At 40.8% G+C, this 26,001-nt stretch overlaps 1 protein-coding gene across 1 annotated transcript in view; it reads right to left on the bottom strand.

Moving 5' to 3' along the window:
• DISP2 (dispatched RND transporter family member 2) overlaps nucleotides 1-24,026 on the bottom strand; it is a 38,936-nt gene extending 14,910 nt beyond the window's left edge. The window contains exons 1-4 of the mRNA XM_018559280.1: nucleotides 23,902-24,026; nucleotides 4,598-5,038; nucleotides 962-991; nucleotides 237-360 (exon numbers count right to left, since the gene is read on the bottom strand). Coding sequence (XP_018414782.1) covers nucleotides 237-360; nucleotides 962-991; nucleotides 4,598-5,038; nucleotides 23,902-23,975 — 669 coding nt within the window. The 5' untranslated portion in view covers nucleotides 23,976-24,026. The remainder of the gene's footprint in view (nucleotides 1-236; nucleotides 361-961; nucleotides 992-4,597; nucleotides 5,039-23,901) is intronic.
• Nucleotides 24,027-26,001: the final 1,975 nt, after the last annotated feature.

Here is a 26,001-nt window from a genome sequence, read left to right as displayed (position 1 = left end):
ATATTAGAATAATATAATATATAAAGGAAATATAAGCTGATTGGATGTTTAGATTTTACTACAGTTGCAAGTTTTTCCAAATAGCAGTTGCAATTTCATTAGTTGTATGGAGTTACCCTTTAAAATGGAGATCATACTGCTCTGTTTTCTCTTGTCAATAATGATAATCTGTGATCTGTCACTTGAAAAATTTGTTTTTTTTCTTGATAATATAATTTCAACTGGAGAAGGCTCACCATCAAAGGGTCTGAAAAGTCTGGCATTTCTCCAACCAGTAGTCCTGCCAGAGTGCACACCAGCATAAGAAGCAAACAAATGGCCAAGATAGGTAGAGGCCAGTCAGTTATCAGCTGAGAGTAACTGTAAGCAAATCACAGTAACATAATAAAGTCAGTGTTTATCTTAACATGATGACTATATTCACTCGCACAGACTAGGCCATACATATGTAGGGCCAATCTGAATGATCTTGCCAATTGGCAAACTATAGGTCATAAGGGTAAGAACAGATGATATGGTCAGACTGCCCACCATAGCATTAGCACACAAGTATATAAAAAGTAAAATTGCAGGGCTGTAGTCCTCGAAGAGGAATCAAAGGATGCTCAAGTAACACGTAGCTGTCCCCTGTTTCTCTGAAGGTCCTAACTAAGGGCCTCTGCAGTACAGTGCTTTGAAAATGCCATAAATAGCAGAGCTGATTTTTATTTTTGTAGCAGTAATCACACATTTGAGGACACAAGAGGTGAAGCCTGTAAAAAACAAAGTAATCAACGGTTAGATGTGCCACGGACAGCTAGAATTCTAAATACAACTTCGAGAAGCATTCTGACTGCTTATCGTTGTTGGACGTTTATTGCCCCCTTATATAAGTTGCAACTACTACTGTTCTAGCTTTAAGGAAAGTAGGTCATTGTCTAATTGTATATCTACAGATGAAGAACTGACATTCTGTACATACCTTTTTGGCATCCTAAATGCTTTATCGTGTCTTGCAAAATAAATAAACAGCAATTAATATAGATCATGCCTGATATCAGTGAGGAGAAAGAAAGAATTGAGACAGCTATGCAAGAGACAATAAGACATTACACCAAGGAACATAATCACATACATTATGAACATTTCAAATGATAAATATTTAAAACAGTAAAATAATCATTTATGTACAATTTCCTTATTTCCTCCATCGGCATATTTAATGCATAAAGAAGCAGTTGCACATGCAGATGTTTGAGGCTTTTTTCTCTATACATATTGGATACAAAGATATCTTATTGTGAGCTTTAGGTCCCATTCACACTAAGGTGTTTTGTAGCTTGTTTCCCTAAGCGCGTTAACGCTTGACAAAAGGAATCTCATATTTTCAATGGTCCCTGTTCACACCTGAGTGCAGTGTTGCTTATTGCCAGCTGTGTGAAGTTCTACATGACCTCATAGACTGTAATGGGAGCTCTTTAAAATTGCGCATTTGTGCACTTTTTGAAGGTGCTCCCTTTGAAAAATCAATTCTGCTCCTGTACTACTACTACTAAGTTGCACATTAAAATGCTTGAAAACAATGCATACAAATGCACAAAAAAAGCTTCAAATCACCTGGCTATGCTCATGCTTAGGTGTGAATGAAGCCTCCTAGCATACCATCTCCATCGGTGAAATATGAAATGAGGTCCTGCAATAAAAAAGGGTTATACAGCCACTTTGTTCCTAAGGCACTACCTAAAGGTAAACCATATATTGGGGTTGATTTACTAACCTTATAAACACACCACGAACATGTATACACCTCTGTAGTGTGTTCCCTCCCAGCATGATCTATGGGTGGAATCTAAACACCTTTGTAGTGTGTACACACCCAGCAGGTGTGTTGTGCAAAGCCAAGCATGAATTGCAATGTGATGTTGTGTAAATTAGCTCTATGTTGTGTTGCTTGCGTTGATGAATGCAGGAATGTAAATGCATGAGCTAACCATTTTTGTCTAAACTGTGAAGCAGCATTATATATGCATCATGTGCATGATTTTTCCATATATGGCATTAGTGGAAATATGCTTTTAAAGACTTTTTGGTTGATAAATACGTTTTGCTGTGTGAAAATCACACGCACCTGGTGCGTGCGTGTGTTTAGGTTCGTAAATCTCCCCCATTGTGTTAATAAGTTTCCTGTGTTGGCAGAGCAGTATTTGCAGATACTATACAAACAATCAGGAACCAATCTGTGATTCCTGGTCATGTGATCACCACGATTAGCCAATCATGATAACTTTGAAACAGAGAAAGTTTGTTACCGTTTCCCAGTTTTTATTCACATTTCCTGCTCTATGAGTTCCTTAGCCTCTGGGACCAGGCTGTGGCTGATCTGTATAGTTTCTGATCATGTGATTAGCCAATCATGATGATCACAGGGAATTTCTGCTACTTTGGCATAGTATCAACATTTCCCTCTGCTTGCCGTATTGATTTTTCTTCCCTCTCCATGGCATAGAAGAAGATCAGTGTGAAGGGCAAAATCGTGTTAAAAATACATATTTGTTATTAATATTCTGTATTCCCATTAGAGCGGTCATGGACAGGTAGACATCTCAAAGAGACAGTAAGGCCTTACTCACACATATGTAAAGAAGAGGCATTTTGTTTGCGTTATTGAAGATATCTTACCACTTTGCACAGCCCAGTACACACATGAAATTCAAAATGCATTTGTGTTGCTTTGCTTCCTGTTTTTTTTATCTTGCTAGAAACGTTTGGCAGGTGCTGACCACTTGCAAAGCTTATTAAACACCGCAAATTCAGTTGAATGATAGTGTGCTTAATACTTGCCAAACACACCCTAGACCACATGTGTCAAACTCAAGGCCCAGGGGCCGAATCCGGCCCACCAGGCCATTTCCTAGGCTTCTACTTTCAGATCTGGGTATGAAGTTATTACTAAAACCAGTGATAATCCAATGCAGAGGCAATTATGATAAAGATTAGATACATTTATATAGTCTTACAGATACCTTTGAGGGAAACCATAATGTTGATGCGGCCCACGATTAAATTGAGTTTGACACCCCTGCCCTAGACCCTTGCAAGGCATTCGGGGAGATTTTACTACATTTTTCTTCCAATAAAAACTGGTTAACAATTCATTCTGAAAGGTTTAGGAAATACTTCCTAAATGTTTGAAAAACAGGCTAAAAATACATTTTAATGCAATTCACAAGCGTTTTAACATTTTTTGTAATGTTAACTCAGCCTAAGACATCTAATTATCCTCCAATGTCTTGCATATTACTGGGTCCTACCATCTGCTTTTTCTCAGTTCAGCCTATGGTTAAAGGCTAAAGGTGGCCATACACTGTTCTATTTTTAAGAAAAATAAAAACAGATTCCTCCATCAACACATACGAGCATTGATCTAGGAATCCCCACTGTCGGAATACCCAAACAGAGTCGGCAGCTCATTGGCTGCTGGCTCTGGTCGTTCGAAGACTTTCTGACTGGCTACTTCGATCAGCTGAAGGGTGTCGACAGCAGCACCCGCTGTGCAAATTCCGTCCGCTTCCTAAAGAAATTTGCATCATGTATGGCCAGCTTAAAAGAGAACTATGGGGTAAGTGTTTTTCCCCATAGTTCTCTTAAGGGTCACGGGAGGACATAAACTAGCGTCCTCTCATGACCCATCGCAAGCTATAGCTCGCGGTATACTGAGACCGCCTCAGCTGGGACGGATCCCGACATTACTGTCGAGATCCACCCAGCTGCATGAGTGACAGCTGGCTCTGCCTATCTAGAGGCAGAGCTAGCTGTGCCCGCCCCCTCCCCCGTCCGTTCCTCCACTCCACGTTGGAGGATCGGAGTGGGGAGGGAATCCCTGCAGGGAACCGTGACTGACAGTCACCGCTCTCTGCAGGGACATGATCGAGAAGTAAGCGAGCGACGGTATGTGTTCGCTCACTTCCCAATCTATTGAGCCGACGTGTGACAGTTTCATTGTCACAGGTCAGCTCGAACTATGAGGCTGAGTGATTTTCACTCACCTCATAGTTCTCCTTTAAGTTTACTTTTCTGACCATGTTTCATGGTTCACTCATATTTAAGATGTAATATGAAACATGGTCACACTTCACACCCCCCAGCCCCTCCTACTCTCCCCCGCTTACCTGAATAACGGGGTTCTATTTTTCTCAGCAGAGTAATTTTTTGGTGTAACTTTGATTACGACGACAACATATAAACTATACATCGCTGAACATTGCAGCCTAAAAGCCAAAATTTTGCCCTAGACCCCACAAGATGCTGAAATGGAATTCAAAGCATTATTATGGGGTATCATGCATCACAACCTACATATATTTGGTGTTATTGTAATCATAATAAAACAGAGAAAATATTGCATGGGATTAAATAGTATTTACTATAGATACATTAGTGATTATGATTGCTTTGCATGTAATGAGTCTATCTCATATATTAGTTTCACCTTTTAAGTTGAATTAGTGAAATAAATGAACTTTTGCACGATATTCTAATTATTCGCGTTTCACCTGTACTAGGTTAGACTGGAAGATCAATTAATATTGTGCAGTATAAATTTTAAAATTGCAATTACCTTACAGTCACTACATGATGCTGCACTGGATGCGTTGCCTTCTGGTTACTGGACCACTGCTTCCATATACATCCTGTAGAAGGATGTGAGATGTCGGTAGAAGCATTCACACTGGAGTGATGGGAACATAATTTTCTTCTTTCTTCATGACTAGACAGATCCGGTGCGGTGTATTGTAATTTATGCTCCTGGTTGTTGCAGTGACAACATTTTAAATGCTGATGTGCATCACTTACATGGGGAGATAGTTGTCCATTGGATCTGCTCATAGATGGTAGCTGGCTGTATGTAGAAGTAGACAGATGGTCTCGTACACAGTTTGGTGGCTTCTTTAGAAAGCAGTGGTGGACCTCCTGGACAGATCTACCATTGGTAGATCCATGTCCTTCCCCGGTATTCTCAGTTTCACCACCTTGACTTTGTTCCTCATCTGTGTGATTTCTGCAAACAAGGATCATTATAATGAATCAATGCTTCTTGGATGACTATGATAATGCTTCTTGCATCACTATGATAAAGCTTTTTAGTTGAAAACTTTCTTAAAAAAAGAGTTTTATTCCATATCGGCAAATTCAACAGAATAGAACTATAACTAGGTGCTCTAATTGGTACTCAGAGATTCATAAGAAATCCCTAGGAGAATTTTTTTATTAATCAGTAAGTATTATTTTAGACATAGTATACTGTTTCCAAGATAAGAGAGTGCCACAACTGGTGTTTTTGAATGTTACTTATGTTTTTTGGGGTTACTTTATGTTTAATGTTAGGTATTTCACTGAAATGTCAGTTTAAAAAATAAAATGTTTCAATCAGTTTTGTAAAGGTGTAAAAGAATGTACCCATTGCTACAAAGTAGATAGCCACAATCTAGGTGCTCTTGTGAAGGTTTTGTAACGCCAAGGATCATGTATAGAATACAAAAGAATAATCTTACATGGCAAGACTCACTTACAGTGACACTGGTAGACAATGACTATCACGCACTGATGCTGAGTGATGCTGATGGTGACGTTTAGAGACTGTCATTGCATATGACTCTCCATGTTGTTTTTTTTAGATTTAATTTGTGAAGCCTGTTTAAAGCCAGCTGAACGAGGAACTTGAGCAACTGTTGTATGAAGGTAATGCAATCTTTAACATTATAATGTCTCTACACTTTACTGTCTTAAGACGATCAACAAAGTACCATGGCTTGATAGGAAATGTGCTAGCCCACCTATATATTTAAAGTCAGTATGGGTAAGGTACAGGTGAAGAGGGGAGTGGCAGGCAGTAGCTTGAAGTGAATGTATTCTTATCTCTAGCATGTTCTGATGTTGTAAATGTTTAATTTGCAGCATATGAATTGTGCTACCAAGTAGAAAATCATTCAGGACAGATATCCGTTCACTTACATAACATCAGGCTATAAAGAAGGTTATACCAGCTTTCTCTTTCTTTGCAATAAATTTACTCTTCAGAAGTCTCTTTATTAAAGTAAAAAACCCCAAAAGTTCCAAGCTGCTACATTAAAAAAGGAAAGTGTGACAATAGTCAAATATACTCTACACTGCAGCTGTCACATGCTGGCTGTATACTAAGAGTTAGTCATTGGAGGGACAGACGGTGAAAGAGTGGGAACGAATGGCTCGAGCTCTAGACAGTCGGAGCCAGCTGTCACTTAGGAAGCCAGGGTGGATCCCTACAATATTATCAGCTCTGTGCTGTCAGTTGATAGTGGGCATTAGCCTGCTACTTGCTGGTTTGGAGTCACCTGAGTACATTAGGAAATCCTGGCACCCAGAAGAGAAGTAAAGCCAAAAAAAACCCATAATTTTCTCTAATCTCCTAATATCATTGTCCAGGAATATTGTACATTGTCCAGGAATATTGTGTACATCGAGGACAACTCTGGCACCAGCTCAGCATAGGCCCAGCCATGTTTAGAAGTCCTTATGCTGCGAGTGGGCCTTTGGGATATAGTTGGCCAATATTGCATATGAATCATTAGCCTTTCTGCTAAACATCAAAACCAAAACACAATAAGGGCATAGGTTAAACAGGTTATAATTTTGGTGGAAGAACAATCTTCTGCTTGGCAGCCCTAAGAACCATGTGCTTGTGCTGATATGAAAGACCATTCTGCAAGAGAAAGTCTCTATCGGATATTGTTATCATTGGTTTGGTATGGCAGCATTCCATAAATAGCAGAATCGAGTCCAATGACTGGATAATAATGCATTTCCCACAAAATAAGGTGCTGACTCATGTTAGTTTTGTGTATACATTGAAGCATTAATGTGCAGATAACCACATTGAATCCTCACAGTATTTACTTTCATCCATGATATGGGCAGATATACAGTATGTGCACAGGCTACAGCAGTAACTTAGCAGTAAATATACTAAATGTGTTTTGCAATGGACTGTATGCTTCAGCATCCATTCTTTGTGGGCACAGTTTTTCGATCATTTGACCACTGTTAGCATTTTTAAATGCATTTCATATAGGAACAACACAGCATGAAGTGTGAACTTATGTCAGTAAAGGCAAACGTAAAAGCACATGATGTGATAGAGGACAGATGGAGAGAAGTAGATCTCCTTCCCTTCACATTATACACATCTATGCGGAGAGAAATAGATCTCCTTCCCTTCACATTATATACATCTTTGGAGAGATTCATCACATCATATACATGTAGGGAGAGAGAAGTTGATCCCCTTGCCTTCACATTATATACATCTATGGAGAAAGCAGTAGACGTCCTTTCCTTCACATTATATACATCTATAAATAAAGAAGTAGATGTCCTTCCCTTCAAATTATATACAGTACATCTATGAAGAGAGAAGTAGATCCCCTTGCCTTCACATTATATACATCTATGGACAGAGAAGTAGATATCCTTCCCTTCACATTATATACACCTATAGAGAAATAAGTATATATTCTTGCCTTCACATTATATACATCTATGGAGAGAGACGTAGATCTCCTTCCCTTCACATTATATTCATCTATGGAGAGATTCATCATAGACATCTAGGGAGAGAGAAGTTGATCTCCTTGCCTTCACATTATATACATCTATAACTAAAGAAGTAGATGTCCTTCCCTTCAAGTTATATACAGTATATCTATGAAGTTAAAAGTAGATCTCCTTCCATTCACATTATGTACATCTATGGAGAGAGAAGTTGATCCCATTGGCTTCACATTATATACATTTATGGAGAGAGCAGTAGATGTCCTTTCTTTCACATTAATATACATCTATAGGGAGAGAAGTAGATATCCTTCCCTTCTCATTATATACATCTATGGAGAGAGAAGTAGATTCCATTGCCTTCACATTATATACATTTATGGAGAGAGCAGTAGATGTCCTTTCTTTCACATTAATATACATCTATTAGGGAGAGAAGTAGATATCCTTCCCTTCACATTATATACACCTATAGAGAAATAAGTATATATTCTTGCCTTCATATTATATACATCTATGGAGAGAGAAGTATATCTCCTTCCCTTCACATTATATACAGTACATCTATGGAGGGAGAAGTAGATCTCCTTCCATTCACATTATATACATCTATGGAGAGAGAAGTAGATTTCCTTCCCTTCACATTATATACGTCTATGGAGAGAGGAGTATATCTCCTTCCCTTCACATTATATACATCTATGGAGAGAGAAGTAGATCTCCTTCCCTTCACATTATATACGTCTATGGAGAGAGGAGTATATCTCCTTCCCTTCACATTATATACATCTATAGGGAGAGAAATAGATGCCCTTAGCTTCACATTATATACATCCATGGAGCAAAAATAAGATGCCCTTCCCTATAAATTATATACATCTATGGTATGGAGAGAGAAGTAGATGCCCTTCCCTTCACATTACACACATTTGAGAGAGAAGTAAATCTCCTTCCCTTCACAATATATACAGCTGTGGAGCGAAACGTAGACCCCCCTCTTCGCATTATGTGCATGTGGGGGAAGAAGTACAAACAGTGCTGTGCATTGCTACACCATGCAAAACTATTAGGGAATTATTGAGAAAAGACTAAAATACATCTGTGCTCTTATCCTGATTGCCCATGAAAAACACAAGCTACATTTTAATTTAATTATTAATTTTAATTGCTAACGCTATGGACTAATTATAACTTATTTGCTGAGTAATTGTTTTCTTTTTAATTAGGATAATTGATTAATGTCAGTATACGTAGCGTATTATATGAAATAATATACAGTAATACCTTGGTTTACAAGTAACTTGGTTTGAGAGCGTTTTGCAAGACAAGCAAACATTTCTGAAAAATTTTGCCTTGATATACAAGCAAATGTCTTGCAAGAAGAGCAAAATTTTGTAGAAAAGCACCACCCGAATAAGGCTGTAGCAGTGCGAGCGATGAGTCTGTTTAACGACAATGCAATGTCACATTGGACAGATTCCTTGTTAAGGTTTCACGAAATGAAAAAGATTCCATTGAGTCAAGAGATAGCAGTGATTCCGTTAGTGATAGTGAAAGTTGTCCTACACAATAATCCTCCTCTCTCTTGTCCCTCTCACACCGGCCACAAAAGGTACTGGTAATTGGTTTATTTTTCTTTATATTTTATACGTTATTATATTACAGTACAGTATTGTAATAATTTTATATGAATATTTTTGGGATGTGGAACGAATCATCTGAATTTCCATTATTTCCAATGGGGAAACTCGCTTTGATATACAAGCGCTTTGGATTACAAGCATGCTTCCGGAACGAATTATGCTCGTAAACCAAGGTATTACTGTATAACAATACTTATTAACATGTAATAAACTGCTTATTTACAGTAAATGTATGCATGACGTTTAAAAGTATACACCAAATAAAAACTTTTAATATCCTGAAAAAATAAAGTGAAAATCATTTGGGTGCAGAAGGCTGGTATGAAAACTATTGATTGATAATCTGATGTATAGCAATCTGCAATCTTTGATGTGGTCACAAATGCTTTAATTTTTAACTTAAAGGAGAACTATGGGCTAAGTGTTTTTCCCCATAGTTCTCCTAAGGGTCACGGGAGGACACAAACTAGCGTCCTCCCGTGACCCAAAGCTCAGTATACTGCGAGCTGCAGCTCACGGTATACTGAGACCACCGTAGCGGGACGGATCCGGACATTACTGTTGAGAGCCACCCAGCTGCGTGATTGACAGCTGGCTCTGACTATCTAGAGGCAGAGTCAGCTGTACCCGCCCCCTCCCTCGTCCGTTCCACCAGTCAGCGCTGGAGAATCAGAGCGGGGAGGGGGGAAATACCTGCAGGGAGGCAGGGAGGGATAGTTTCATTGTCACACGTCGGCTCGAACTATGAGCATGAGTGAAAATCACTCACCTCATAGTTCTCCTTTAAAGTTGATGGTGAGCAGAATACAGTACCAACCAGCCGATGTGGGTTTAGTGGAACTAAACTTGGTAAACAAAAATTTGCCAGCAGGTTCAGTTTTTGGGTAGAAGAGACTTTATGAGTACCTGTCTGCCAGCAAATGTTTATCTGTACATTGAATGCAATAAATGCACAGTGCAGTGTACTGTCCAGTAGTATGGAGAATGGAAGGCGGTTTCATGTGCAGGAGATACATCATAACTCAATCCACTCCTGAGATTTACTCAACCCAACAACAAACTCAACAAAACAGGACAGCCAAGTTGGTGACTGGACTTTTCTCTGCAGCTGTAAGCAGGGCAGCCATCAGAAATTTTGGGGCCCCTTACATGGCTTTAGCTGTGGATCCCCCAGCCCCCCCGGCCTGCACCACTGCCCCCCCCCACCGCCGCCACACTGAGCCAGTCACATCAGTCTCTGACAGAGGAGCTTACACTCTAATCTCCCCCCCACAGTCACACACTGTTATTATTAGTAGGGATGCACCGATACCGATGATCGGCGAATACCGATACCGGAAGTCCCATTAAGCAAGTCGGGCGCCTTTTAATGACTCACCACCCGACTTTCCGATTAGCAGGGGACTAGGTGATGAGAAAGCATGGAGCCAGCTTTCTGGCCAATCAGGCAGCCGAACGCTGTGTATTGACTCACTGCCCGCCTTCCTGATGTCCGAAGCTAAAGTATCGGGCTAGGCATTGTAGCATTTGGGAGTACTCGCCCAAACACTCAGTATCGGTGCATCCCTAGTTACTATTATACATTTATATAGCTCTGACATATACCGCAGTGCTGTTCAGACAACACTTAGGCTGTCACATCAGTCTCTATACAGAGGAGCTTACACTCTAATGCAGAATGGCACCACCTGCAGGGGGACTACAAATCCCAGCAATACATTTGTACAGCAATGCAGAACAGTATATGAATTGGACTCTGGGCTTAGTAACACGCTGGACTCAGGGCTTAGTGACCCGCTGGACTCAGGGCTTAGTGACCCGCTGGACTCAGGGCTTAGTGACCCGCTGGACTCAGGGCTTAGTGACCCGCTGGACTCAGGGCTTAGTGACCCGCTGGACTCAGGGCTTAGTGACCCGCTGGACTCAGGGCTTAGTGACCCGCTGGACTCAGGGCTTAGTGACCCGCTGGACTCAGGGCTTAGTGACCCGCTGGACTCAGGGCTTAGTGACCCGCTGGTCTCTGGGCTTAGTGACCCGCTGGACTCTGGGCTTAGTGACGGGCTGCCACAGCCCATCTGAGACTCTCTATGGTGGGCTCTGCAGGGGTCTCAGGTGGGCTGGTCAAGGCTGCACCTGTCACCGTTGGCCGATACCTATGTAAGGCTGCCCGGGCCCCTTACATGAGTATCGGCTGTACCTCCCTGCGGGCGGCCCTGGCTGTAAAGCAATACAATATAGTCAACTCTCTTTGATGGAACAGGGAAAAAGTAGCTGCAGAAATATGAGTCACAATTTCTGCTTGCTCCTCCTATATCAATATGTTTTTTGTCAGCACATGTACATGCAGCACACCTGTTTGGCTCATAACACTGTCTCTTCCTCTGCCAGTCTGAGTGCTGCTGTACATGGATCTACAAGAAGCTAATTGAGGACAGATTAAATAATGTAAATGTGATGGTTTTTAATGAACATATTGCAAGTTCTTGTTTGGCTTGCAAAAGAGCCAGCGTGGGCTCAAACCGTCACCATTTTTTCCGATTTTATACTGTGCTTCTTTTTTGATGAGAAAATGAAAGAACTATTTTTACATGCAGCATTTTTTTGTCCTTGGTTCAGGACACCTTTGACTGCAACATGTTCTGGTTAAACCTGTGGATGCTGGTGACTACAGCATAGCCAAGTATTTGTTTAAACTGTTGTGTGGGCACGCTGTAATTCAGTGAATATATTTTAATGATTACATGACTGTGTGAATTAATATTTTTTATATCTGTCTGCAGTCCAGCATTAAGGCCTCATTCACACCTCAAGTGCAGGTCCGTACGGGTGCGTGTGTCCCGGCTCAGACAGGATCCATCCCGTCAGCGCACGAGTACGCTAACCTGCACCCGCAGCACGGACATGCAGGGCGGATGAGCGTGGGGCAGCGTACGGCCGCGTAGTCCCATAGAGAAGGACAGGGGCTGCGTACTACTCACACGCAGCACCTGTCCTTCCTGGGAGCTGCCCGATACAGCCGTGCACCCAGCACGGAGCTGTACGCGCCGGCCGCTTCCCGTGTGAATGAGCCCTTAGGCATTGTTCACAGATTCTCCAGACAGGATCTGGATGCATTTCTGCCTATGTGGTTATGTGTGTTTTTTATGCATTTTTGACATGTCTTTGGTGCATTTCGGTGCATCTTTTTGCTGTCAATAGGCTTTTCAGTGTGTTCAAGTGCACTCTAGTGCGCTTGCACTAATTTTTGTGCAATTCAGACCAGAAAAAAATGTGACATACCGGACTGGAAAGTTCTGGATCTGAATGCAATGGTGTGGGCTACACTCAAAAAAAAACACTGCAATGTATACGGGGATGTGTTTTTGGAGCAGACAATAAAACCTTCTGGTCTGAATCTGGTCTGGAGATGATGTGAACAAGCCCTACGAGTTGGGGCTGTTGGCATTTACATATGTATTTGTTGAATGAGAAGGGCTCCATTTTCCCATTGATCCGCATGTGAACTACTTCTATGTATATATTTACTTTAATAAACAACTGCTGGGATTTTATGTCCCTAGAATGTCATCTCAGAGCACTGGGAAAGTGAAGAATTTGATGTTTCCGCAGTTCTGTAACAACTGAAAGAAAACATTTTGCCTCAGAAAGGAGATAAAGCCTTCATCTGAAGTTTCGCCAAAGAGTGGATACAAGAACAATCCATGTACCTGTATAGCACATGTACAATGTATTTCTTCATTATATACTGCAGCATTGGGAGGAATGCCATAGTGTAATTTGGCTGCATTGTCACCCAGGACTCTCAGCTGGTGAGGCTAAGGGTGCCCATACACTGTATGAATTTTGGCCATTTTTTTGGAACCAGCCAAAATTTGCAGTGTGTGCTGCTGTCGGCGTCCCTTGATGAGCTGGTTCGAAAGAGCCGGCCAGAAAATCTTCTTACATTCAGTGCCAGCAGCCAATGAGCCGCTCTGTTTGGATATTCTGACAGTGGCTGGCGGCTGCTTTCAGAATACAATGCAAACAGCGGTGATTCCTCAATCAACACACTCGTAGTGTTGTAGGAGGAATCCGCTCTATTTTTTTTAGTTTAGCCTGGGGGTTGAACGAGAAAAATAGAGCAGTGTACAGCCAGCCTTAGAGGTTCCAGAATTAAACGGAGCTCCCGAATTATATTTTATTATTTGACAGCTGAGAATGTGAAATGGGCGGAATGAGCCCCATGACGTCATGGCTCGCTCCACCCATTTGTTTACATTCGGGCTGGAGATGTCATTTTGTGCCAGTCTTCGTCTGGTTAGGATGGACCGTCATGCGGCGGGACTTTTTTTTTTGACGGGTGTCATCGTTCATCGTGATTGACGCTGGATTACATTGATGAATCCATTTTTTTTTTAAATAAAGGAATTGTCAAAAACTGACTCTTTGTTTTTTATTTTCATTTGAAGGACTTTTTCAGAACGTGTTGTCCCTTTATTTCCATTTACTTTTAATCCTTTAGTGAATGAGTAGGGGTACAAGTACCCCTTACCCATTCAAAAGGGGGGGGGCGGCATCTGGGTGCCCCCTTAATTAAAGGGGTCCCCCAATGCAAATAAGTCCACCCTGGCCGCAGACCCCTACAACCACCGGGTCAGGGTTGTGGGGAACAGGCACTTGTCCCAATCGACATGGGGATACCCTTCCAATGCCGAGGACACGTGGCCTGGTATGGCGCTCGATTGCCCCACCCTTTCCTGCCCTGCCGGGTCTATGCTCGGATCAAGTGTCTGGTTGCAGTTTTAAAATTCCTACCAGACCTAAAGGGCCTAGCATGACTTTTGGGGGGAACCCCACACACTTTTTTTATTTTTGGGGGGGTTCTCTCCTAACATTCCTACCAGCAGACTGTAATAATTAAATAAAACTTTTTTTTCTTTTTGTCCAATGTGACTTTGCTGCAACGAAGGTTTGTTCATAATCAAAACTCGTACATACTACCGCTAACGAAAATTCAGATTTCATTCAAATCCGAATCCCGATACGAATTGACTTTCAGACCCGAATCCCAAAAAAGGAATGAACAAAAAATCTGAATAAAAACTAAACACATTTTTTGCCGGCGCACATGTCTATGTTGTTTTAATGAAAACAGCTTTTTTTTCTGTTATATGTTTTATGTTAAAATGACTTCAAGACTGGTCATTAAATTCCCCAAGTATCACACTACACATATACTTTATGGGAAATGTCTGAACCCTTTCAATTTATATTGTTATATGATTTTTCTCTCTACAGTTAGCAATTGGAACTTGGCCCAAATAAAACTAATAATCCAGTGGCCTGGGTGGCTGCTTCCTTGGAACAAGTCGTTTCAAGTCTGAGTTCTGCACTAATTATCATTCATGAATGATGATTGAACTTGATTTTCACTGCTCACTTTAATTAAAATGCTCCTCTCTCTTGCCATAGGGAAAAGAAGCCAGGCTTTTATATAGCATGCCACATTGTTTTATCATGCTAATCTACAAGTATGCTGTGATGAGATAGCTTGTTGCTTGTGGTCTGCATGGATTTCAAGGGAACTAGACAACCCCAGAAGAAAATGTAATCTTGTCCTTGTGTTCTATTCTTGATCACAGCAGCTTGCTTTAATAGAAGCAGTAAAATCTCAGCTTTGTTAATTTCTGTTCTGCAAGGAAGATATTGCAACATCTGTTTCTCTCTATGGAAAGTACATTGTTTATCCCCAAAGTAGGCAAATATTAAACCCACAGAGTGTTGTGAGATAGTGGTCCATTTTCTTATATATATAGATAGATATCTATCTATATATATATAATAAAATAAATGGGACCAGTATCGTTTAATGTGACCCTAAACTCAGGAGTGAAATCTTAAAAGTGAATTTGAATACCCTGTTAACAAAAATGTATCTTATTTGTAGACTGTAAAAAAAAAAAAAAAAAGGATCTACTTCTCATTTTTTTTCTTTTCACTTTGCTGCAACGACAATTTGTGCATACTACTGCTAACGAAAATTCGGAATTCGTCCGAATCCTGAAAATAAATTACTTTCAGACCCGAATCCAGAAAAACGAAAAAATCTGAATAAAAATGAAACAAAACAAAACAGATTTGACATTAAACTCAGGAGTTAAATCTCAAAGATGCATGGTCCCCGTCTGTGTTGTAAAGTAGCCAACGCTCCAAGCTACTCCCATGATAGACTAAAACCTCATACTATTTGTATTGTAATTATAGTCCATCACGTAGCCACCCTTCAGAAGTAAGGACAGTGTCGGCATGAATTCATAGATGATTTGAGGATCTACAGCCATGTGATACACAAATAAGGCCCAGTTTTGTTAATAGTTAAAGGAGAAGTATGAGGTAAGTGATTTCCATGAAGTGGTAGGCCACATAAAATGACAGAGCGGGGTCAGCGCATGTTGAAGTGCGCAGAAGTCGCCATCTGTCTGCAGAGTCAATAGCTACAGACCTCCAAACTTCGTGTGGCCTTCAGATTGGCACAACAACAGTACGTAGAGAGCTGCATGGAATGGGTTTCCATGGCCGAGCAGCTGCATCCATGCCTTACATTACTAAGTGCAATGCAAAGCGTCAGATGCAGTGGTGTAAAGCACGCCACCACCGGACTCTAAAGAAGTGGAGATGTGTTCTCTGGAGTGACGAATCATGCTTAACTGGCAATCCGATGGACATGTCTGGGTTTGGCGGTTGCCAGGAGAACGGTAGTTGCCTGACTGCATTGTGCATGTGCAAGTTCATGTGCGTGTAAAGGCCGGCGTCCCAATACTTTTGGCAATATAGTGTATATTGGGTGAAATCCTTTTGCAGTAGGCAATATGTAATAATGCTTATTCTTGCACCATCCACTTGGAGAAAATTTTACTTTTTAGAAAACCTCCGACCTGCCCAATCAGGGCTTTAACAATGTCAAGTTTCTAAGTGGTAACAGGGAAATATAGATAATACAGAAGTGTCTATGTACAGGTGTGTTTCAGCTTAATATTAACCTAATCATTATAGCGCCGCCCACCGGAGCAGCAGTGACGCGACGCTCGGCGAGGTAAGTAAGAAGAAAAAAAAAAACATAGCGCAAGCTTCGGCGCTAGGCTTCGGGGCATTTTGACAAGTACAAGTACTTGCACTATTTTGCCCCAACCTAGCCACTGAACTATTATCTCCCTTTTAGATTGTAAGCTCTCATGGGCATTACCTCTTATAAACAGAACAGTAAGTCACCAGCACTCCAAAGGTTCTCCAAGCAAAGTTATTTTTATTTCGTGTGTGAAGTTACATCACCAAGTGTAGCTACACTTGGTTCCCCCCCCCCCCACCATTGGAAGTTGGGGCATTCTTGGCCAGGAGTGCGGTGGGATCCCTTATATGACTCTCCTTTCTATCTTGTCTTGTAACTGTAATGTTCTCCTTACATTATAAAGCGCTGCACAAACTGTTGGCGCTATATAAATCCTGAATAATAATAATAATTATTATAATCATTATTAATATACTGTATGTTTATCAAGGCAGTGGAAAGGCCACCTATGTTGCTTTCAAGACTGCATCAAACAATGATATTTATTTGGTCTTTCAGCTATTTTGTGTATGTCTGACTTAATCCCCACTTAGGGTCAAAATGACGGCCAAACATATCATGTTTATTTCAGTGCTTATAAAATAATTTTGCACTGTATGGAAATCATGATGACTCCAACAATGGGTTCACTGGCGTCAGTGAAGTGACTTCTGCCTGCCACATGAAGTGACAGTGATGTCAGGGGGCAATTTCTAATGCAAACATGGGTAGGAAGCTCTTAAACACACTTTGAAGGCTGGACCACCTCTCTGCAAGCTTTACGTTTGAAGCCGATCCCTACAGCATTGACTTACAATAGCCAGCCGACATACTGCCAAGAGGTTAGACACATGCATGAGAAACATTTTGAGCTTTGTGCTACCCCATTTTAGCCACACAAGAACCCTTATTTCCACCATTGGCTGCTGAAGGATCTTAATGAAAGTTACAGATTTGACAATGGATGGAATAGAAAAGAAAGCCTATAAGATTGTTTAAAATGCCTGCCCACAGTTCATTTCCTTGGCTCATTAAGCCAGATATGCTTGACAATTGTAATTAGGATCCTTCCTCTGTGCACAGATAAAAATAACTCACATGAGCAGGAGATGTTATGTACTGATTTGGAGGTTTAATTACCAGTCTGATTCATTGGAGGGATCTGCCATTCGTTGTATGTGACAGAACATAGAAACTGATTATTGTAAAACTGTAAATCCTCTTCTATTTTCCTTTTCCATCTGCTTCAAAACCTGAACCTTTCTAAGCTCCCTTCCTGTCTTTTACATGATATCCATGAAAGAAATGAAAGTATTTCCAATACCGTTAGATATTCCTGTAAATAAGATTATTTTGATATAATTATTTCAATGTGTGCTAATGTCTTAAAAACTTTATCTGTGTATAGTGTATGTTAAAGTGATGAACACACACGGTGACAGCCATATATGTTCATTACATATGCAGGCTCTGGATTCTGCTTTGCAGTGTAATATCATGCTTCTGTTTTACTACTCTTTATGATGCATGTCTATGAGTTGGCTAAGTAAAGACAATGTGCCATATTACTGTTCTCTCATGTCAGCAGCTGCAAAGCAGTGAGACAGCGTGATGGTTGTCCCAAACGTGTGAAAACAGGGCATTGGGATTAAACGTTTGGTGAGTCAGTCAGGTTATTGACTCCACATTGACTCCAGTAGGACTGTTCTCCACACAACCATAGGTGTGCATAGGGGGTGTGTCAGGTGTGCCTGGGCACACCCTTATCACCCAGTACACAACGCCGAAACTGCAACTGCAGGCGCCGTGTTTTTAGTCACTGAGCTGGTGGAGAGATCACAAAGATCTCTCTGTGAACGGTTCAGCAATACAGAGTGCAGCCACTTACTTTCCTCACATAACAGCCACATTTCTCTGTGCCTGGGAAGCTGCGAGGGAGCATGGCTGCGGCTTCCCATCCTATCAGGAAGCCGGGCGGGTGACCACCTGTCAGGCTCCCTGCTTCATTACTGCCCCCCTGCTGCAAGAGGTAAGGAACTATATATATATATATACTGTATATACCTTTGTGTGCACACCCTAATCAAATAGGCTGCACACACCTATGAGGACAACTCTTAACAAAGGGAGCCCAGAGTTGGAGATCCATGTGTAAAAAGTCCTACGAGAGTGCCAAAGAAAAGGTTCATTAGTCCAAATTCCTTTAATATTAGTACTAGTTCACAACAGAATATCACATAGCAGGCAATGTGTTTCATTGGCCCAAACAAAATGTCGGGCTCAGATGTTGTAAATGGTAGGACTCACAGGTGGCACAATCATCAAAAATAATTCTTATTTGGAAGTTACAAGATGCCGTCACTGCTGTACAACATGATTGTAGTGGCCAGTCTATTTATCATCTAGGGGCTAATCTACAGTTAATAGTAACTCTCAAGCAACCAGAAATCACAGTTATCCGGCATCTATCAACCCCATGGGTGCCGGATAACTGGAACTTACTGTACAGTCATGTAAAAAAAACTATGGAAATTGACTTTTCAACCTATTTAGACAAGCAAATATTAATTATTTTCATGCTTTTTTAAGATCTCAACCAGTGCTATTAGTCCCGCCGAGTTCCCCTCTGTAAACTATAGAGCCCACACCATAAAATAGAGGAGAGTGAAAAGTGTTCTGTAGTCCAAATCAGAAGTGAGCTGCCTAGGGTGACTAATGCAGCCATCACATTTTAGGATTGGTAAACTGATATATTTAACATTTTTATTCTTGTGTTTAGATATTTTTAAATTAAAGATGTAGATTTAAAAATATTAAAACAAGAAATTACATTATTATTTTAAGGATTATTTAGGATTTTAGTGACTGGACTCACATCTACTTAGAAGCCAGAACTTTTTCCTTAGTTTTGGATAGAGTGGAGAGGGATTAGAATGCCTGTCAGGTTTTCATTGCTGTCCATGCTTTTAGGAAGAGTCACACTCTCTATGTAAACTGTTGTGGGAAGACAGAGCAAATCCAAAAAAGAACAGGAAAAAGTGAGAATGAAAGTCCCAAGGGGGATCCAACTAAGTGTAATAGTGAAAACTCCCAGATTGGAGTAATGGTGTTTAACCAGGAGATTACATTTTGAAAACAATGCTCACATGCGGGTGGTTGCAGGAAGTCCCCTTAGGGATATCTAGCAAATAGCGGATAGTAGGCTCGCAGGGGATTTATCTGTCCCCGTACAGGTGGTTGCACTGAATGCCCGTCGGGGTGTTATATGGATAGTCTGAAGCCTAATAGCCTATGGGACCCAATGTCATCTGGAGAAGTGTGGAGAGTACCTCAAAAGAGTACATGAATGTAAGACAGCAGAGGCACCTGAGAAAGATCAGTAGACAATGTGTGTCAACATCGAATAAGATATATTATCTCTTCACGTTTCATGTGTAAACTGTTGATTTACAATCCACGAGCCATACCACTCTACTTAAAGTGTATGCCCTCACCCTCCTAAAAGACTGGCCAATTGTAGAGCCACAAAACGCGTAGAGATGGTGTATCTTATCCCATGCTGACTTAACAAAATGTTTTTGACAAAGCACACATTGTCTATTCACCTTTCTCAGGTGCCTCTGCTGCTGTCTTACATCCATGTACTCTTTGTGGGTACTCTTCACCCTCCTCAGATGATATCGGGTCCCATAGGCTATTGGGCTCCGAACCACACAAAGGACATCCCATACGTTAACACTAAAAATGAAAGAAAATCCCAAATTTTGGGTTGTCATCAGAACAGGAAAAGATGGGAAATCTTTTAACGTGGACACTAGTTCTGGTGACCCTGTTGACCACCAGGGATTTTCCTCACTTTGGAGGAGTTTCCTCTCACTTCCTGTTGCGGTTATTAAACAGGAGGTGAAATTTCCCCAATGGGACACAGATGGCTTTAAAAAGTTGACAGCGGTTATAATCCTCCCCTTACCTTATCCAGAACTAAGAATTCTACTTTAACTAATGTTCTGTTAGTTCAACTTAAACTAATGCTAACGTTTGATATAGAACAGTGTGCATTAAAAAGAGATAAAAGCTTAATTTCGCTGATTTTAAAATACACCTGTCATGAAAGAAATATGAGGTCTGCATTATCTGAATGTCTTCTGAAAATGCTACTTGCCTGGCAGTGTCATAAACCTATAACAAATATGAAGCAAGTAAGGGTCAGGGGAGTGTCAGAATTCCTTATCTGTATTGTTGTTTGGGATCAGTGGCTCAGACAGTATTAAAGTCATTATACAGGCATGTACTCAGAAAATGAGCACATGCCTGTATAATCTCTTATAATATGAACTGTCATTTTTGTGTAGTTCACTGATCTATTTATTGTCAGATAGAAGTAGAGACTACTACAATCTAGTGTACTCCTTCTACATCTTTCCAAATGCAGTCTGGACTCATAATAGATGGACTCACTGATCTGTAGCTCTGTCTGCTCATGGAGGCCCTTTTTACACCTAGCCGTTTTATAGCTCGAATACCTATGCGCTAATGCTCAGCAGGAAGAATCTCATTGTTTTCAAAGGCTCCTGTTCACAACTGAGCGCTCTGTCACTTGTAGCAAAACACCTGTCGCTCAGAAATGTACATGAGCTCCCTATGGGGCAGAGTTAAAGTGACATTAAAGGCAAAAAATGTTTCCCTCCCCCCCATGTTAATGTTAGCACTTACCTAAAATTATGTCTCATTTTCCGCTCTTCCTCTTCTTTCCTGATGTTTTCAGCCTTCTCTCCAGCGGTGCGGCGGCTCTCCGATCCAGCGCTGACTGCTCTGTCCCTCCGATCCAGCGCTGACTGCTCTGTCCCTCCGATCCAGCGCTGACTGCTCTGTCCCTCCGATCCAGCGGTGTCTGCATGCGGGTGCACGCGTCCATAGACTTACCTTGTGTCCCGGCCGAAAATGAGAACTGCGCATGCGCCCGCCTAAGATCCTTTGCGGGCGCTCGAGAAATTTCTAATTTTTGCACGGAACACAGGTGAGTCTAAACTGCTGTTTGAGCGTTTGTTTTTTTTAAAACTTTTTGCATATATCTACTGCTTGTTAGCAGTAGATATATGCAAAAAACCGGGAGGGTTTAAATATCCTTTAAATGTTTTGACACTAATGGACTCTAATGGGAGAGCCTGAAAGACATGGGCAAATTTGTGAAAACGAGTGTAACACATTTGTTTGCCTAGTAACTAGCTTTTCATTGGCTAAAAATAACAATTAAAAAAAAAAATGCTCAAGCTTGAAAAGACAAATCCTCTTAGCTCAAGTGTGAATAGGGTCCACACCGTTGCAACATCCATTCACAGATACTTTGACAGGATCTGTGAATAGAGAAACTACAAGTCTCATCTATCAATGCAGCAGAGGGACTGGTTCTCCTCAATGTAATACATGTGCGGTAAAGTCACTGCATATGTGGTTCTTTGGAGGAAGAGTCTGCAGGAGCCAGAACATTGCACCTGTGGTCCACTGATCGCGGTTGCAATACTTTACTGGCTCCAATGCAAAGAAATTGTTAATGCACATTTCTTCTTTTGTGAATTTGTGCATTTATTTATTGAAATCAGACTTTGCCTTTTGCAAAATGCCATATTTTTAGGTAATTTCTGCGCTCTCTCCACCATAAAATCTGCGTAGCCGAACATTCACATGTACTGAAGATTATCTCAGATGAACATCCAAAAATACAACCAGGCTGGGTAACTGTTTGGCTTATATCTATAGTCATCAGCCATTGGCAATAGTTCATGATGGAACCTTTGCACAATGTTTAAAGGGTCATGTTATAGTAGTTTTGACTGTTTTCTGATGTCACATTGAAAAGTATATATATCAAAGCATTTTCCAAGCAATAAATTACATTTTATTAAAAATTTTACAACTAAAATATTTTCGGTTGACGGGGAATGACCCTCTGTCCCTGTGCATCCCAAATTCTTGTACATATCCAATCGTTTAATCTGCCAATGTAAACTGGAACTATGGGAAATAACGGCTGCCTACATAATGGCGTTATTCTAGACCTACTGTACACTGTACAATCAACAAATATAAACTGTAGAAATCAGTTACTGTAACTCTAGTTTTACACTAAATAAAATATATATATCCTTTTAAGTTGCATTAGTGAAATAAATGAACTTTGCACGATATTCTAATTATTCGAGTTTCACCTGTATATATATATACATACATATATATATATATATATATATACATACAAAAATATACATAATATAATGCTATTTTAAAGAAGAACTCTGGGCAAAACGTTTATTAGCCCTTGCAGTGAGGCTACCCACTACTACTGCAGTGGTCTAGGGGACCTCAAGTCATCACATTATATACACTGTATACAGGACTTGATATACATACCATCGCTGCAGCGAAGGAGAAAACAGGCGCTGTCAGAGCTGGCTGGCTCTGAGCATTGGGTGAGTTTAACTTTGTTATTTTCCTCCCTAGACCAAAATGAGTAGTTACCCTTTGTAGTGTGGGGGTAGTCTCACTGCAAGGGTTAATACACGTTTTGCCCAGAGTTCTGCTTTAAGTAGATAATAGTGGAGCCCTTCCAAGGACATGTATAAATGCATCATATGACATAGAAGAAATAAACATTGGAGCATTGAGCAGCTACAAGAAAAAGTATATATGTAAAAAGCACCTTTTCAATAACAAGTTGCAGCTAAGATATTTTCAGTTGAAAGGGAATGACCCTCTTTCCCTGTGCATGACAATTTCTTGCGCAGGAAAAGATCCAATTGATTGTTATAGCAGATATCAAATCTACCAAAATTGTGAATAAGTGAAACAATGGCTGTCTACATAACAGCGTGATGCTAAACCTCTTGTACATGGAATCAACAATTATAAACTATAGAGATCCATTACTGTAGCTCTAGAGTCACAGTAAATACAGTAAATAAAATGTAAAATAATACCATATAAAAAATAACCTAATTTAAAACTATTTCAGGGCCTATCTCCAGGGAAAAAACTACCCCATGCACTGCAAGGGTTAACTCTTCATTTATGTCTGGGGGACATGTGAAAAGGACTTGGAAATGGAGGGAGCGGGGAACAGGTAACTAAAAGTCCTTTACACAATACCTCTAGACAAACCCCCCCCCCCCCCCCCAAAAAAAAAAAAACAGTTGTTAACCCTTGCAGGTTTAAGGTTTGTTTTCACCCCCTGGAGATTGGCTTTAGTTGAGTGGGCAATGGACACTTTACAAGAACATATATAAAATGTACACATGCTTCTTATAAAATAGAAATATAAAATAAGTAATAGCATATATTTTTTTTAAATAAAAGGGGATGTGAAAGAATAAGGTAAATGTAATGAAGGTACAGAGAGTGTGCAATGGATCCACATGAGAGGAAACAGGGAGATTGGAAAGTGACATTGATGGAGGAGAGTTTTTATCGATGAATGCACTTGGAGGAGCACAAGGAATTGATGAATGACAGTCCAGCAAATGAAGGGAATAAAGTAGGACAGGCAGAGTGACAGATGACAGAGGCCGGATCCTGCAGATGGTGATCATGCAGGATTTGGGGGTAATCTGCTACCTGGGTTCCTCCCTTTGGCTGTCTCCCACACGGCTGCCACCAGCATGTTCTTCTAGGCAATGGCGTCTCTCCATGTCACTCCAGAGCTGCTTGAAAACCGAGGATGTCTATGATGACAGATCCGTCAGATGTTCACAGAGGGCTCCGGCCAAGTACAATGGCACTCCCCGACATTGGTGTGCGCGGTCTGGCCCCTCAGTAATCCGGATTGCTGTCCCCGGGATGATGGTTCTGGACACTGTCCAGGCGGAGTGGTGCTGAAATATCGCTGCCGAGGTCCGTCTGGAACGGCGCAGACTTCTGATTCCCAGCATCCAGCCTGGACATGCGTAGTGTGCCTTTGGATCTTCAGCCCTCCCTTTACTAAACCCAAGGATGGAGGGAGGGAAGGAGGGCAGAATGCTGGGAGCATCCACAGAGACAGAATCAGAGCCTATCACACCAGGTACCCAGCAAGGTCACTCCACCAATAGCATAGAGGAGGCAGCACACTGACATTAATGATCTAAAGATACCACTATAGAATAATCATCCACCACTATAGAATAATCGTCTATAGATACCACTATAGAATAATCATCTACAGATACCTCTATAGAAATATGATTTACAGACACCACTATAGAATAATCAACTACAGACCCTACTATAGAATAATCATCTACATATACCACTATCCAATACTCATCTAGACATACCACAATAGAATAATCATCTACAGCAACCACTATAGAATATTGATCTACAGACCCCAATATAGAATAATGATCTACAGATACCACAATAGAATAATGATCTACAGACACCACTATAGAATAACGATCTACAGACACCACTATATAGTAATAATCTATATACACCAGTATAGAATAATGATCTACAGACACTACTATATTGTAATAATCTATATACACCACTATAGAATAATGATCTACAGACACCACTATAGAATAATCATCTACAGATACCACTATAGAGTAATCGTCTACAGATACCACTATAGAGTAATCATCTACAGATACCACTATAGAATAATCATCTACAGATACCACTATAGAATAATCATCTACAGACCCATGGTGGAGCTGTCCCTTCACTACCTGTCTGATAGCCACCACAAGAGAGGAAATCCCTCCAAAATGAGGGAAATCCCGGGTGGTCAGCAGGACTACTGTCCCCATTTGATGATTTCCATTCTTTTCCTGCTCTGTTCACTTTCAGTGATTCAGACTTTCAGTGATAACAGTCATCAGGACAGATGGAGAAGGTGAATCTCCCCAACAGGGACACAGACAGCAATAAAAACCTGACATGTGTTCTAATACCTCTCCACTCCATCTAAACCTAAAATATGTTTGGTTTCAGTTGCTCATTGAATCTATTATACTTATAGTAATAATCCATATTATTAAAGAACTTATTTAACTTCACCGCACTGTGCTATGCTGTGCTATGATTGGTTCATGGTGCAGAGCCAATCACAGCATAGCAAGCAAGTTAAAGGAGTTATTTACTTAAAGGAAGGACAGTGAAAGGGCTGCTGTAGTTTACAGCTTATTCTTCAAATGCTAGTTCCCTGGCTTTCATTTTGTCTAGCTTTTATAATTTAGGTGGGTTACCCAGGAAAAGTATGCCGATAAGGACTACTGACTTTAATTTGACCCTGACGATTCCAGGGCAGGGACTTTGAAAGTATTAAAGCCAATGGTCCAGAACCTCAGCCATGCAATTAGTATTTTCAGAAGGAGGTAAGCAATATGAACCCCATATTTCTATTAGGAAAGGTTTAATTTAACGTATAGGATGATTTGGTGCTGGTGTTTTAGGCAGCTTATGGGGGCAGGGGGATGTCACTGGTGGGGGGTGCTAGTCTAATAAATAGTCTGTAAACAGGAAGATTCAAAAGGGCGAAAAGAATGTGCTGGATCCGTGTGGTTATTCTCTTGGTGTTTCTCATCCAGCAGTAATTAAATGATGTGAATATGTGTGGCCTGTCTAACAGGTAGGCAGCTTCTGCAATCCAAAAGATCCCCACAGTATCCTTGGCTTGCCAGTTAACACAGTGTATGTAGGACTTGAAGCGCCACACCAATTAAAATA

This window comes from Nanorana parkeri, unplaced genomic scaffold (assembly GCF_000935625.1).
Source record: "Nanorana parkeri isolate BGI_ZX_2015 unplaced genomic scaffold, ASM93562v1 scaffold386, whole genome shotgun sequence".
Taxonomy (NCBI): Eukaryota; Metazoa; Chordata; class Amphibia; order Anura; family Dicroglossidae; genus Nanorana; species Nanorana parkeri.
This window is presented reverse-complemented; position numbering and strand designations above follow the sequence as displayed.